The 15,922-nt window shown below is 44.1% G+C and overlaps 1 protein-coding gene across 1 annotated transcript in view; it reads left to right on the plus strand.

Annotated features, from left to right (window-relative positions):
- The first annotated feature begins 14,612 nt into the window (after positions 1-14,612).
- Positions 14,613-15,922, plus strand: part of MIS18A (MIS18 kinetochore protein A) — a 46,013-nt gene continuing 44,703 nt past the window's right edge. Inside the window, exon 1 of the mRNA XM_042998671.1 lies at positions 14,613-14,977. Within this exon, the coding sequence (XP_042854605.1) occupies positions 14,635-14,977 (343 nt within the window). The 5' untranslated portion in view covers positions 14,613-14,634. The remainder of the gene's footprint in view (positions 14,978-15,922) is intronic.

Genomic DNA, 15,922 nt, shown 5'->3' on the forward strand with positions numbered 1-15,922 from the left:
TCCTAATAACCAGAAATCTTAAGGCTGCAAAGAATGATGCAGTCGTCAACTAATCCAGGTCCTTGGCATGCAACATTATGAAATTAAAGCCCAGTCAAATGGTTCTCAATAATTGTGGCATGGAATGCATCACACTGGCCCACAGATAGCAGCAGTTACAGAATCTGGAAAGGACATGTCATCCACAATGTTCACTATACCATAAAAAAACCACTGGAATTACAAAGACATGGGAAAGCCGTGACTTCCGGTCTGGAGAAGAGGAAGTCAATGGAAACCAGCTCCAAGGTCATCTAGATACTGGAATTAGCAGACAAGGACCTTAAAGCAGCTGTTATAAATATGTCCGCCAAAGACCTAAATAGAAAATATGACCCAAATTAATGAACAAATGGGGGAATCTGAGCAAAGAAAGGGAACCTAACCACAAGGACAAGAAAACAAATGGAAAATCCAGACCTGAAAAGTATAGATTCTATATAATGAAAAATTTACGGTGCTGAAGGTGGCAGCAGTCGGTATGGTGGGGGAACAGAGGAACAGTAATTAGAACTTCTCCAACCCAAGAAACCAAGGGAAAGATTTAGAAAATGAGTGCTCTTGTGATACATGAGATAGTAGAAAGTTGCCTTATGTATATGTAAATGGTATCCCAAGGGGCAGGAAAGAGAAAACGGGGCAGAAAAAAATTTGAAGAAAAAATGGCTGGAAATTCCCTAAATTGGTTGAAAAACAAATTTGGGGATTTAAGATGCTTGACAAACCCCAAAGGGAATAAATAGAAAGAAAATCACACCTAAGCATATCGTACCATGCAGGGATAAGATTTAACTCGAAGAAAGCATAACAGTAAAAACATCTTGTGTTCCTAATGAGAGAGTATAACATATATGAAACAAAAACGTATAGAACTAAATGGAGTAAGGAAAATCTACAAAGTTGGGTTTTAAACATCACAATGTCAATCTTCGGTAGAATAACTAGACAAAAATCCCCAAATTCATATAGAACATAAACAGCTCTATTGCTGTGGGTTGAATTGTGTAACCTCTCAATTATATGTTGAGGCCCTAACCCCCTAATACCTCAGAATGTGACTATATTTGGGGATAGGGTCTTTAAAGAGGAAATTAAAATGAGGCTGTTAGGGGGGCCCTAATCCAATACACTGGTGTCCTTATAAAAAGAGGAGATTACTGAGGCCCCTGGGTGGCTCAGATGGTTAAGAGTCCAACTTGGGCTCAGGTCATGATCTCATGGTTCATGGGTTCGAGCCCCACATCAGGCTCTGTGCTGACAGCTCCAGAACCTGGAGCCTGCTTCGGATTCTGTGTCTCCCTCTCTCTGCCCTTACCCCACGTGCACTCTCTCTCTGTCTCTCGAAAATAAATAATAAAAAATGTTAAATTTTTAAAAAATGTTTAACATCATTAGTCATCAGGGAAATGCGAATAAAATCAGGAGATCCCTCTATATGTAACAGAATGGGTAAAATGAAAAAAATACCGACTGCACTAAACGTTGGCGAATATACAGAACAACTGGAAATCTCAAACACTGCTCATGGAAATGCAAAATGGTACAACCACTCTGAAGGAAAGAAGTCAGGCACATACAGCCTCGTACAGTACGATTCCATATATGTGTGATTCTGCAAAGGGCAAAACTGCAGAAACCATTTGTTTAATTGGTTGTGTCTGGGGGTGGCAGTCGTGGAGAGACCAGAGGGAACTTTCTGGGCGCGATGGCAGTTTTCTTTTTCAACACAGATGCGAGTTGTTTAAGTATATGCATTTTTCAAAACTCACCGAATTGTACACTTAAGAGTTGTGTTCTTTGCTGTATGTAAATTTACCTGATCTGTAAACAAAGCAAATGCTGTCTTTAAAAGGGCCAATTCCAAAACAAAAGCAAAACAAGTCAAGTCAATTGCCTCTATCTACAGAATTGTATCTGTTAGTGTTGGGAATGTACACTTCGGTTTGAAGGAGTTCTTCTTCACGAGTGCAGTTTGTCAGCAAGGTATGGCGGGCGGGGTTCTGCTTGACCATGTCCCAAGCGCGCCGCGGGGCCTGCCTGCTGGGTGATCCGGAGCCTGGTTTCGTTCCTGGGTCCACCTCCTGGGAAGTGAGGCTGGGACATGGCTTGCGGAAGCTTATAGACTTTCCTAAATGTCGTCAAATTTGTAGAAGTAAATCTATGGGTCGAAGTTAGGAGGTTGGTTGGGGTTTAGGGGAGGGCTTTCTATCTTCATGTAGCCTTTTTTAAATAAAGGAATTGTAGATAACTTTACCCTTTTCTTTTCTTTCTTTCCTTCTATGTTATTTCCTTCTGTCAGAGTTCTCTAGAGAAACAGAGCCAATAGGAGGATCTATCTATCTATCTATCTATCAATCATCTATCATCTATCTATTTCCTAAGGATACCTGTCTATCTATCTATCTATCTATCTATCTATCTATCTATCTATCTATCATTTCCTAAGGAGATCTATCTACCTATCCATCCATCCACCCATCCATCCATCCATCCATCCATCTATCTACCTATCAGCTATCTATCTATCTATCTATGTATCTATCTATCTATCTCCTAAGGAGATCTATCTGTTTCCTAAGGAGATCTATCTATCTATCTATCTATCTATCTATCTATCCATCTCTCCGAATAGCTGCCTGTGACTTCCCCTTTGCCTTCCAGTATCCTGTTAGAACCTAACTAACTGCCTCTAGCCCTTGCTTCCTTCCTCTTGCTCCTTTCCTCTTCCTTTCCCTCCTTCCTTCATACATCTTCAAGTTGATCATAATTGAATTCCATTCGTTTGGAATTTTCACTTCTACCTGACAAAATACTGATTATTAAAAGGAGTTTCTTGGTCTGGTAATAGTCGTGACTTTAAAATACCCATGAAAGTGATGCGGTTTGAAGTGTTGGGGTTCAGAGCCGATGGCCAAGAAAGAATTCTTGAAACGTTTTGGTGCAAAAAGGTGGTTTTATTAAAGCACGGGGACTGGACGGGTGGGCAGAAGGAGCTGCACTCGGGTTGTGAGGAGTGACTGACGATACAAGGTTTTCTGTCCAGTGAAGGGGAAGGCGATCTTAGGACTCCAGGAAATTGAGTCTGTAGGTTTCTGGAGATAGCCCTTTTCCTTGTAAATCATTAAGACAGCTGCAAACTGATGGAGACTCCTGTTCTGCATGACCGCGATCTCTATCAGTTAACCATTTGTTTTTTCCATGGGAAAACCAGAAAGCACCTGGGTGGCTCAGTTGGTTAAGCTGTGCTGACAGTGGGGAGCCTACTTGGGATTCTCACTCTCTCCTTCTCTCTGCCCACTTCCCCACTCTCTCTCATTCTCTCTCACAAAATAAATAAACAGAAAAAAATGTTTCCCCCCTTTGACATGTGTAAGAACTAATACTCCCATCGAGGTCAACTCTCCGAGATAATAGCAACATAGTTATATCAGCAACTACCTCAAAGACCTTGTCTGTTGGCATTGTTTTTCTTCTCGTTTTAATTTATAACCCAAAGCTTGGAGGTGAAGTTGTTTTTCCAACGGTGTTTTCTTTTGTAAATGTTTATTTATTTTGAAAAAGAGAGAGAAAGAGTGTGGGCAAGTGGGAGAGTAGCAGAGGGAGAGAGAGAATCCCAAAGAGGCTCCACACTCAGGGAGGAGCTGGGCTTGGGGCTCGATCCCATGACCCTGGTATCATGACTTGAGCCAAAATCAAGTGTCTGATGCTCAACGAACTGAGCCACCCAGGTGCCCCAACAGTGTTTTCTTTTGTAGGAAACGTGCACACTTGTTAGCTGTCACTGTGACTAGAGATTGAGCGAAGGGGAGAAGGTAAGAGGAAGAAACGTTAAGAAGGGAGAACAGACATTTACTGATCGATGACCTGAGCACTTTGTGTGATTCTCACAACTTTCCACCTCAGCTGCTGGGAGCCCCATTTCCCAGGCAGAAAGCTGGGGTGCAGACAGGTGGGACAGCCTTCCTGCCCTGCCCAGTACCTGTGGGACTTGCAAACCCGGGTGTATTCATGCCCTACAGCTGGCACAACCAGTTACCACACGCTTGGTGGCTTCAAACGACACAAATTTATTATCTTATGGTCCTGGGAGTCAGAAAATGAGTCTCGGGGTGCTACAAATCAAGGTGTTGCTAGGGCTGGTTCCTTCCGGTGACCCTGGAGGGGGAGTGGGGGAGAATTTGTTTTCTTGGTTTTTCCAGCTTCTGGAGGCCGCCCTCACTCCTTGGCTTGTGGCCCCTCCTGTGTCACATCGTCTTTTACCACTTGATTCTTTTGTCACATCACCGTCTTCTGTGGCCAAACATCTCTCTTCCTCTTTCTTATAAAGGTATTTAGGATTACACTGGGCCCACGCAGATAGTCCAGGATAATCTCCCCATCTCAAAATCCTTAATTTAGTCACATCTGCAAAATCCCTTTTGCCATATGAAGTAACATTCACAGGGTTCTGGGGTTAGGACATGGGTATCTTGGGGGGCTATTCTTCAACCTAACACATGTGAGCAAACAATGCTATGCTGTGGGCATACAAACCCTTAAAATAAGCACAGCACTTTTCTCCAGAGTGTCCATTTTCCTCAAAGATTTTTAGTAAAGAGTTACATGTAAGCGTAGGAATTGAACAGAGTGATTTTCGGCAAAGAGTTACATTTTAATCCGAGGCAAACATGGGGATATAACGGAGTAAATACAAACTTTACATGACTTAAAAAATTTATTTTTGTCATAGGCAATTTCAAACATTTCCAAAAACAGCAAAAACAGAGTAATAAAACTCCGTGTAACCATCACTCAGCTTCAACAACGATCAAGATGTGGCTAACTGAGTTTCATCTGTACCCCCACCTACTCCCCCGCCCCCCATTCTGGACTACTGTGAAGCAAATTCTAAATATTTCACTTCATCTGTAAATATTTTGGTATGCAAATATTTTATACATATTTTGACATGCAAATAGTTTAGAGGATTCTTTTTCTTTTTTTTTTAATTCATTTATTTTGAGAGAGAAAGAGAGCGTGTGCACAAGCTGGGAAGGGCAAAGGGAGCGGAGAGGGAGAGAGAAAGAACCCCGAGCTGGCTTTGTGCTATCAGTGCAGAGCCCGACACAGGGCTGGATCCCACCAACCACTAGATCAAGACCCGAGACCAAATCTAGAGTTGGATGCTTAACCAACTGAGCCACCCAAGCAATCCCAGAGGATTCTTTTTTTTTTTTTTAATAAAGCCATAAAACTCTTATCCCACCTATAATTTAATAATAATTATCTAATTGCATCCATAATCCAGTCATCTTCAAATTTTCCCTGTTTGTCTCATAATTTCTTTTACAGTTAATATGCTCAAATCAGGAACAAATAAATAAGGTGCATATGTGGCTGTTGGTTGCTATGACTCTGAAGTCTAGTTAAATTTACAGGTTCTTTCTCCCTCATCCTTCTCTCTCTCTCTTTCTCTCTCTCTCTCTTTTTAAACTTGCAATTTATCTGTTGAGGAAATTGGTTCTATGTCCTGAAGAGCTTGCCAGTTGGGTGCCGTGGTGGAGTTAGTCATGTTCCCCATGCCCCGTATTTGCTGGAAAGTAAAGTTAGAGCTAGAGGCTGGACCAGACTTTGGTTTGATTTTTTTTTTTTTTTTTTTTTTTTTTGGCAAAAGTACCTCACAGGTGGTGTGGTGTCCTTCCTTTGAGAGGCACGTAATGTCTGGTTGTCTTTTTTTGTGATATTACCAATCAGTGATTAACCCTTGATGCAATTCTTTAATGTGTTAAGCGTTGTAAAAATGGTGACCACCTTCGTCTATCTCCTTCTTCATTCATTAGCTACTGTTCTTTAAAAAATAAACAGAAAAGAGAAACCTTCCTTCATGACTGTTCACTTACCTGAGGAACAATTCATATCAGGGTGGGATAGATGTTTGATTTACTTGTTTGTTTAATCGCCAGTTTTCAAAATATTGATTGGGTTTTCCAGCTTCTCCCAGTGAACAGTGAGAGGACATTTTTTTAAGTCATTATGAGCTCATGCCATTAAATCTATTTGATGTTCCAATTCATTATAGCTGTTACTTTTACTGATGCAGAAATTACCTATGTGGACAGTGAGAGCCTCTTCATGTTGGTTACATTAGTAGTTGGCTTTGCCTTGGGTTTTATAGTTTCCTTCCTTCTGGAATGACAAGATGGTCCAGGCTCAATTTGTCTCTTTCTTACCCTAGACCGTGGATTCAGCTATGTCTCCGAGGACTCCTGGTTTCATTTATAGAAAATGGTGTTTAGCTATCATAATCTGGGTGCTAGAGGTGCTTATTGCTATTGGGTTGATTATGTGTTCAGGTCTATTCAATGTAGGGAGCTAGGATATATTTGTTTTTTAAGATATAAAAACATCATGAGTTCATACCAATACTTACAATCCAGAATCACAACTGTAGAGTTCTACTTAACCCTATCGTACTTAGCTGTACCTCTACTCCAAAACTTAAAATCCTATTCCAAACAATACTAACATAATTATTCAGTATATAATATACACACAAATAGTCTTGGAATAACAATTTCAGTATCAACAATAGGAGCAATATGGTTACTAGAAACCATTTGAGACTTTTTATGAAGGGGGCAATTTTGTTGTTGTTGTTATTTGAGTATCTCCTATAAGATATGTGTAGTCAAATTTATGTTTTAAAGTCACGTGAAACAGTTCTCCCTATGAAGGCTGCCACCCACTAAATATATTCAATATCTCAATATTTAGAGATTGCTTTTTAAAAATTTTGGTTTTACAATTATGTAAAATAGTCACGATTCCAAAGTCAAAGACACAAAATAAGGTATATTCATAGAACTCTAGCTTCTGTTCCTGTCCTCCCTTCCTGTAACTTTCAATCAAGTAAGTACTTTCTAAAAGTTTTCAGTTTATCCTTCGACTTTTAAAAATATAAGTATTCAGTCTTTCTCTTCCCCCATTTTGAAATGTCAAATAGCAAACTTCATTTCTTTAAACCTTGCCTTTTTCACTTACCAACTTATTCTGGAGATGTCTCGTGGCATGCAGAGAGATTTTTTTCTTTTTCACAGATGCATAATGCCGCCATTTTATGGGTACAGTACAACTTATTCTTCCAGTTCCCAGTTGGTGGATGTTTGAGTTGTTTTCGATCTTTGCTGTTGCAAATAATGCCGCAATGCCCGTGTTCGTGTTTTTATCATATTCTTGGAATCGATTCCTGAAAGCAAGAATTCTGTCAAAGGCTACACACTAATGTAATTGTGTTAGATATCACCAAATTCCTTTCCGTAGATGTTATAATTACTTGTGTCTCTATCAGCAGTGTATCAAACTACCTGTTTTCCTGGACAATAGCGTGGACAACAAATTATCTTGTCAAGCTTCTAGATTTTATCACACTGATAGGTGAGCTACTGGTGTTCAGCATAGTTTAAAAATAAATGTAGAGAATCTTTTCATATATTAAATGTTTGCTTTTCTTTTACTGAGACCTCACATCTCGCATTTCTTGTTGCAGCACATTTTTGGATAAGAAAGGATGTGGTGAGGATATGTTTTCTAAGTTTAGTTATGTCTGAAAATGTTAACTGTATCTGGTCATGATTTGAGTGGGTATGTAATACTTACCTGAAACTTATTTGCCCTCTGAACTTTGACCTTTCTAGCTGCTGAAGTTGAGTTGCTGATGAGACATCTAATGCCACTCTGATTTTTCTCTTTTTGAAACTTTGTAATCTTCTCTGAAGCATTGGAGTTTTGATTGTTCACAATGCTAAGTCTTAGCGTGAGATGAATTCATTCCTTGGGCTGGGCAGTCGGTATATCCTTTCCATCTGAAATGTTCATACATTTTAGCTCTGAGAATTTATATTGTATTATTTCTTTATTTGTTCTCCTTCATTTTGTCTTTCCTGTCCACTTGATCTGGCTTTAGTCAGATGTTGGACCTCCTGGACTGATTGCTTATGGGTTTGATCTTTTTCTCCCCCTTTTATATTTCTTAGTTATTTAATTTTGTTTTCTGTGAATTTTCTTAAACTCGATCTTCCAATTCTTTTACTATGGATGCAACAACATTGCATCAAATCTGTCTAAAGATCCATAATTTGTGTCTTTGATACTTATGGTCTCTCTAGTACTACTCCAGATCCGGGAGTTAGTCTTCACTTTTTGATCAGTCTCTGTTGAGTCTGGAGAACTTCCTCTTAGTTAAAAGGGAGATTTATAGGTGTTTGATACGGGCATTAAAGACTCATATTCGCTGAGTCCTTCCTCTGGTTGTCTGTTTAAAACATGGAAAGAACCAGGGGAAACAAAGGAAAGAATGTGAGGGACTGACTTACGAATTTTATACTGGAAATGCATTCTTCTCTTACAGGATATTGTAATTCTCCAGAATTAGCCCCCTTGAAAGACTGTATTTTGAAAACCACAAGGCACTACCAAATATATGGTGTTATATTTCAACAATTTGGTATAGTGCTGTGCCTGCTGTACTTGGGGTCCAGAGACCTAGGTTCTGGACTGAAATCTGTGTATTAGTCAAGGCTCTTGGTAGACAGAAACCCAATTCTGACTAGCTTAAACACCAGCGGGTCTTTTATTTATTTTTATTTTTTTTAATGTTTATTTTTGAGAGAGACAGAGACAGAGCGTGAGCGGGGGAGGGGCAGAGAGAGAGGGAGACACATAATCCGAAGCAGGCTCCAGGCTCCGAGCTGTCAGCACAGAGCCCGACGCGGGGCTCGAACTCACGGACCGCAAGATCATGACCTGAGCTGAAGTCGGACGCTCAACTGACAGAGCCACCCAGGCGCCCGAACACCAGCGGGTCTTAATGGGAACATGTTGTGAGGGGTGCCCACAAATCTGGAGGGAGACCCTTGGGAATGGGGATTCGGCCGTTACCCTTGATCCGCACCTCGTATCTTGTGTCTCTCTGAGGGTCAGTGTCATGCCAGGATGGTCCACATCGCTGGGGACATGGCTGACGACAGCTCTGGGATCATGATTCAAGAGGAAAGGTGAGCAGAAGACTCTCCCTCCAAACTTTGGCATGAAACGTTCCAGGGACGGACTGAGACCGGCTCTAGTTCTGACAGCTGTTCGCCTCGAACCAATCTCTGTGGTCGGGAAAGTCGTGGTCTGGGATGGGACGTGCGTGGAGTGAGACCTTCAGGATGGAAAGCCCACCAGAGCAGCATTGTAGGAGTGAGGGAGGGGGTGGTGTAGTTTTCCCAAGAAGAGGGGAAGCGTGCTGGGCATATAACAGCCCAGATGTCCGCTTATCTCTGCCGCTAATTAGATCCAGGACTCCTAAACCACACTGGGCCTCAGCCTTTCTATTTGTGGAGTGAGACATGGAGACGAAGCGCTTCTCTGATTCGCCCCCAGCTCAAATATATTATGAATTTACTGAAGATCAGATGCTTTTCTCCTTATTCTTTTTTAACTTGCGTGAGAATTAAATATATCTGCTAAAGACCGGAAAAGCGTGATTCCACACATTAAATAGGAGAGGGAAACAGAACTATTTAAAGAACATCCTGCATCAGGATTGTGAAGAAGGTGAAGCATATTCCTGTAGTTATTGTTTCGCCCCTGCAGCACAGATAGAAATAGCTAACCAAACTTTTCCCACAGCACATTTTATCCCCCTGGGGAGGGCTCTGATTGTGCCAGAAGGTCCCTGGGGACTGAGTGCCCAGCATGGCATTCTCTTGGTTGCCAGCTGGTCAGGGCAGGCAGCTGTGGATGCCATTTGGCTCCCAGTGTCTCTACCAGTAAGAGTTGGACCAAGAGGTCCTCAAATTCAACTGCAGCTAGCTCTCTACTTACTAGTGGGACCAGCTGATGGACCCTGGGACCTGCAAACACTCCTCACTGTCATTCTTGTGTAAGGGTCAGGAAGTGTAGCAGTTACAATCTAGATCATGATGGTAATCAGCGGCCATTAATTTCTGATTTCCCTCAAATGCCGGTGAGCTTTTAAAAAGGCACAAATTCTTCCAGCAAAATTGCCAAGGTCTCATTTGTTTCTTCTCCCCCTTTTTTTTTCCTGTTCCTTCTCTCTCCTAGTTATATTTTCTTGCTTTGTCTCTCTCTCTTTCTACTAGTGCTTGCCACAGATATTTATTAGACTAGAATTTGTTTGTTAAACACGCCATGGCTTTTTAAATTTTTTTTAACGTATATTTATTTTTGAGACAGAGAGGGACAGAGCATGAGCAGGGGAGGGGCAGAGAGAGAGGGAGACACAGCATCCGAAGCAGGCTCCAGGCTCTGAGCTGTCAGCACAGAGCCCGACACGAGGCTCGGACTCACAAACTGTGAGATCAAGACCTGAGCTGAAGTCGGGCACTCAGCCGACTGAGCCACCCAGGCACCCCTTACGTGCATGGTTTTTGATCCCAGCCAAAAATGATAGTTGAATCAGGTAGTCTGAGTAATGGTATGTTGAGCAAGAAGGATGGAAGGATAGAATCAAAATGAACTCTTGCTTTGAATTGTGCTTCCTACTGTGTTCTTAGAACTTACTTGGTAAGGGGAGCCTGTTCTTTGCCCCTGGACGAGGACAAGGGCAGCCTGTATGCGGGGTTCCCTCCATTGGCCACTCCAGACCCACTCACCAAGCAGACTTGTATGGGCCACATCAATATGCTGTGTGCCCTCTGGATTCTGGTTGCACTTGGGCAATGGAGAGCTCCAGCAGGAAACTGGAGGAAGGAAAGAGAACAAGGTCAGGAATTTAATCTCCTGTCTCTCTCCAGGCCAACTCATCTGGCTGCGTCCCTTGATGGAAGGGTGATCCTCCCTACGCGGTCTGCTTTTCATGGCTCTCTTTCCCTTGAGAAAATGCCCTCCCTGCATCCCTGTGGGTCAAGGCTATGGATACGGGTTCCTGGGCCCTTGAGGATCTCTGCTACATGCTGTCTCTACCTTTCTCATTTGACACTTTGTAAAGAAGCCCTCCCATATTATTGCAGTTTGAGTGTAACTCTCTTAGGGAGTAAATAATTATGCAGCTACTTCAGTTATAAACGGAATCTGTGACAGAAAATGGTAGTGTCCAGTCCAAGATATTAATCTACACTGTAGTCTTTGCTCAAGGGTAAGAGTTATTATCTTCCTCCCCGAGGTGGGATTTGTTGGCGGACACCTGCCCCTAGTGTGGCTGGTTCTGCGTTCTTTCTCACCTTACCTGCTCCCCGCTATTTCCATTCCCAGGCTGAAATGGGGGACAGAGGGGGCAAAACAGTTTTCACTTGAATGGGTTCCATCATAACCTGGTCTTGCACCCTCTGGCCCGGCATGGTTAGAAGCAACTCCCCCCCTAGCCGCCCGGAAACCCCCTGCACTCCCACCTGCAGCTGCCCACCCACGACCCAGGAAGGTCTCCCCTCGGGCTGGTCCTCCAGGGGCCCTTTCACGCTGGGATGCTCACTGCTGGAGAGTCTTTAACCTTACAGGTTATCTTGGGCAGAATTTAAGACTCTAGGTGGCCTTCCCACCAGCAAAGCCCATATCTGCTTGACAGCCTGTCTGGCTCATCTCTGTTGTGCCACCAAAACAGCTCGACAGCCCGACTCTCCCGCCCGCCACCGGATCCCCAAACACCTGGGAGCCCGCGGGCCCAGCGAATGGTTCCTCAGTGTCTCCTCTCAGCCAGATGGAGGCAACGGGGGCAGATACCCTCCACCTTCTCTAGTGGGGAGAAGTGGAGCTCACAGCCCAGCCCGTCTCCAAAGAAATCCTTCTTAGGACGTCATCTCGGTCACTATTTTCTCTCGTCCTTAATCTCGATGAAATATGGGAAGAGGCGTAAGGGCAGGAGGGAATTAATTTTCCAACATCCACTCTGAAGGATCCTTCCAGCGAGAGAGGCAATTTCTTCTCTCACACCTCTTGGGACGTCATTTTTACTGCATCTTGGAGTCTCAGTAAAAGTCTTCATCTTGACATACTGTGTCAGACTGTGACGTACACTTTGAATTGCTGGATAGAACAAAACAGTTCCAACTGGCTTCTACAATAAGGAGAATTTGTTGGTTCGTGTAACGGAAAGAGTTCGGAGGTTGGGGGCTCAGTTTCTCGTTGATTCTCTCAGTTCCCCCCTTCTCTGTGTTTTCAAGACGACTACCTGAAGCACTCTGGGTATGTGCTTCTTTGTCCGCATCCAGGCAACAAGGAGGACGTCCCTTCCCTTAACCACTGAACAAGAGTCTTGAGGTTTACTCTGGTCAAAACTTGACAGCTCAGGTTCAGTTGTTAACCTGAGCCAATCCTTATCACCAGGGGCGCCTAATGTGCTGACTGGCTTAAGTCTTGGGTGGGAGCCATCACTGCACCAAGACCGGAAGAGAGGTGGCTCTCATTGGGTTAAACCTCTGGGGATCCATTCCTGGAACTGGGGGTGACAGTCGGGGACGTGAAACTTGGACTCAACACCTTATGCAAATCTCCTGGCTGTATAAGTAAGAGGAAGGTTTGAAATGGTTGTTCAGGAAGCCTCTGCCCCACCCAGTCCAAGGTCATCTTACTCGAGCGTCTGATTTTGTCCCCATGTAAGACATGGTTTTGTGGGAATCTAAATATTGTGTGCTCATAATACAGACATACTTGTGACTACGAGAGGGGTTCATTTTGCATTGGGGCTGACTTCTCCATTAGGCACAGGGCCCAAGGCCCATGATATTTTTACCGCCCCACAGAAATGTTTTACTTTCTTTTAAAATCAGAAGAAAAAAAGGAACTTTTAGGTTAAAGAAAATGTTTTAATATACAATATTTATATATTCACCTTAGTAGCAATACAGCTGTAAAATGTAATTTGTATTATTATTATTATTATTATTATTATTATTAGGGGATTGGGCCTAAAAGTGCATTGGTGAGAACCTGCTCAGGCAGCCACGCTGTGCATTCCTTCTTTACTGGGCTCTCCCACCATAGAATTTAAGTGTTGCCAATAAGAACCCAAAGCCTGACGCAAGGGGATCATTCCTTTGAATTCCAAGGTTACTACCCATTTGCTTAAAGAACAGATGTGGGTTGTATCACTGTTGTATCAGATATATTATTGTGCTTGAAAACAGCAGTCCAAGGAGGTCAGGCTTGCTTGCACAAAAAAAAAAAAAAAAAAAAAAAAAGAAAAGAAAAGAAAAGAAAAGAAAAAAAATAGGAGGGAGGGCAATTTTCCTCCCATTGGAGGCTAATTAACATGGCCATGGTACACTAGGGTTAAAGCATTTTCAAGCCTATCATATCACTTGATCCCCGTTAACAATCCCCAGGGGGTACTGACCCATTTAACCCATGAAGAATCAGACTCAGGGAAGGAAAATTGCCTTTCCATAGTTTGCTACTAATGGAGGGTTAGGTCAGCCTGCCATTTCTGACTCCAAAGCTTTTGCTTTTGCTGGTGCCCAGAGGCAACTACATTGGAAGTAAAATTTATGTAAACAGTTTAGCAGACCAAGTGAAGTGGGCAGTGTCTTAGGGTACAGGAGAGTCCCAGGAGCTGATCTAGTCTTTGGTGGGAACCGTTTCTCCTACATGCTGCAAAGTTGTCCATGATGCAGCTGTCCCTTCGCCACCGACCTTTCCTGCCCTGACGTGGTCCTTTAAAGTCTGGCTTTTGGTGCATAGCTGAGGAAGTCTGTCCTTACCATCCATAAGGGATGCCCCCTCCATGCAAGGGCCTAATGGCTGGCTCCCGGAACCAGTCAACAATCACTTCCAAACTTTCCATTAACACTGCTGCTGTTCACACTCACTTCTCCAGCTTTTTCCTTGCATTGCTAGCCTGAGTGATCCAGAGCCCTTTCCAGGGTCTCATTCCAGCAAAAACAATGCACAAAAGAAACCTGATAAGGTGGCTTCCCAATAACCCCTCTTTCTCCACTTCGAGGAAACGAGACAGACTAGAGCAGTGGCAATCAAAAGTGGAGCTGGCAATACTCACAGCACTGTCATCGCCTAGGAGCTCGTTACAAAGGCAAATTCTTGGGCCCAACGAACCTTCTGAACTAGATCCGAGAAGACAGGGCCTGTAAAGTTGTGTTTTAATCAGCTCCCACGTAACTCTTAGGCACGCTAAAATTCAAAAGGCTGCAGCACGGAGGGTGGGGGAATGAGGCTGTACAAAGCAAGAGTGTGTCCCAATTCTCTCTCTCTGGGTGGAGTGTGGGGAGGAGTATTCACTTTAGTAACCACTGTGAAAGTCTCAGGGAAGGGTTGGTAATTTAGTTTGGGACCTGTAAATTTCTCAAAGACACCGCCCCTCCTGTGTAAGGGGCTCAACACCCTTACCCAAGTAGACCAGCCGCCAGATCTCTAGCAGCCTCAATTTCCTAAAAGCTGGAAAAGCAGCCTCAACTTCCTCAAGCTGTTCTGCAGCGAAGAACAGCCGCCTTGGAGCAGTCCGACAAGGAGCAGGCGCACTAGCAGGTTGCCAGCCGCCTCTTCTCCCTTAGGCTCCGCCCCTCAGCCACGGCCCCCTTCCGGTCTCCGCGGCCTGGCCCCGCCCCGCGCAGGCGCTTGGGCGCTTTTTCCCGTGGCGCTCCGCGGCGCGGGCGATTTGGAAGAATGGCGGGCAGTTGGTCGCCGGGTTGCAAAGGTTGCTCTTCTACTAGCTGTACGTGTGGCGGCGACAAGGGCAAGTGGGGCGACTCCTCTCTGTTAGGCAGGCGGCTCTCGGAGGACTCGGACCGTCACCAGCTGCTGCAGAAGTGGGCCAGCATTTGGACCTCCTTGAGCGGGGACCCGTCGGTGGCCTGTGCAGAGAGGACGCGGCGCGAGGAGGCTGTGGAGCCGGCCGAGGAGGAGGACAGGCCGCTGGTGTTTCTGTGCTCCGGCTGCCGGCGACCGCTGGGCGACTCCTTGAGCTGGGTGACGAGCCAGGAGGACACCAACTGCATCTTGCTGCGCTGTCAGTGGCCGCGCCGGGCGGGGGGGGGGGAGGGAGTTGGGCAGGGGGCGGGGGGAAGCTTGGGGCCACCTTCTTTCCTAGCGTGCCACACCTGGACGGCCCGGGAGGAGAAAGAGAGAGGGGTGTTTTGGGGCTGTCTAGGGTTTTTAAAAGCAGAAAAATCTGGGAAGGTGAGCTGTCCCAGGAAAAGGGGAGAAGGAGGGTCACCCCTGCGTCTTGGGCTCATGAGGCCGGTCCTTTTCTGGGGTCCCCCAGCCCAGAAGAGCAGCGATTGAACCAGCATCTTGTGGTTTTACATTGCTCAGTAAAAAAATGACCAACTGAATGAGGATAATACATACACGCGGTAGTTAGGAGGATTAAATGAGTTAATGTGTATCATGAGCTCAAAATGGCTAGTAAGGGCCACTTGAAGTGATTTTTGTAACGGAGATACCGTTAATCCTCCCAATCTGTCATTGCTGATCCGGGTCTGGATTGCTTCCAGAGGTGCCTCCGTTAGAACAGCATGTACTTGGGTTGAGATTTTTGATACAGTAGGAGAACCTTTTTTTTTTTTTTTGGAGGCAAGACATAATATGTATGGTGTTAAATCTTTCATTTTGCTTGTAGTTTCTGTTTTTACGGAAAGTAGAACTATCTTTTTCCAGATGCTTTTTTGTTCTGTTTTATGTATAAAGCGCCTTCTGTTACTTACTTTTTCTATAACAGTTTTTAAATTTTAAAAACTGTCAGCTTTAGACAGTTCAATTTACCCCACCCCCCACCCTGTGCCTTTCCCCATTGCTGCCATGAAAGATAAAGAAATGAACTCTTGGATTAATTTCCATTTCCTTCCGCCTCAGTTTGAGTTAGTTATTTTTACTTTGTCAAGGTTTATGACATCTATGTTCTGTTCTGTAGCCATAGCCTGGTCATTGAAGCTTAATGTAATGTTTGTATGGA

The sequence above is a fragment of the Panthera tigris genome, chromosome C2 (assembly GCF_018350195.1).
Source record: "Panthera tigris isolate Pti1 chromosome C2, P.tigris_Pti1_mat1.1, whole genome shotgun sequence".
NCBI lineage: Eukaryota > Metazoa > Chordata > Mammalia > Carnivora > Felidae > Panthera > Panthera tigris.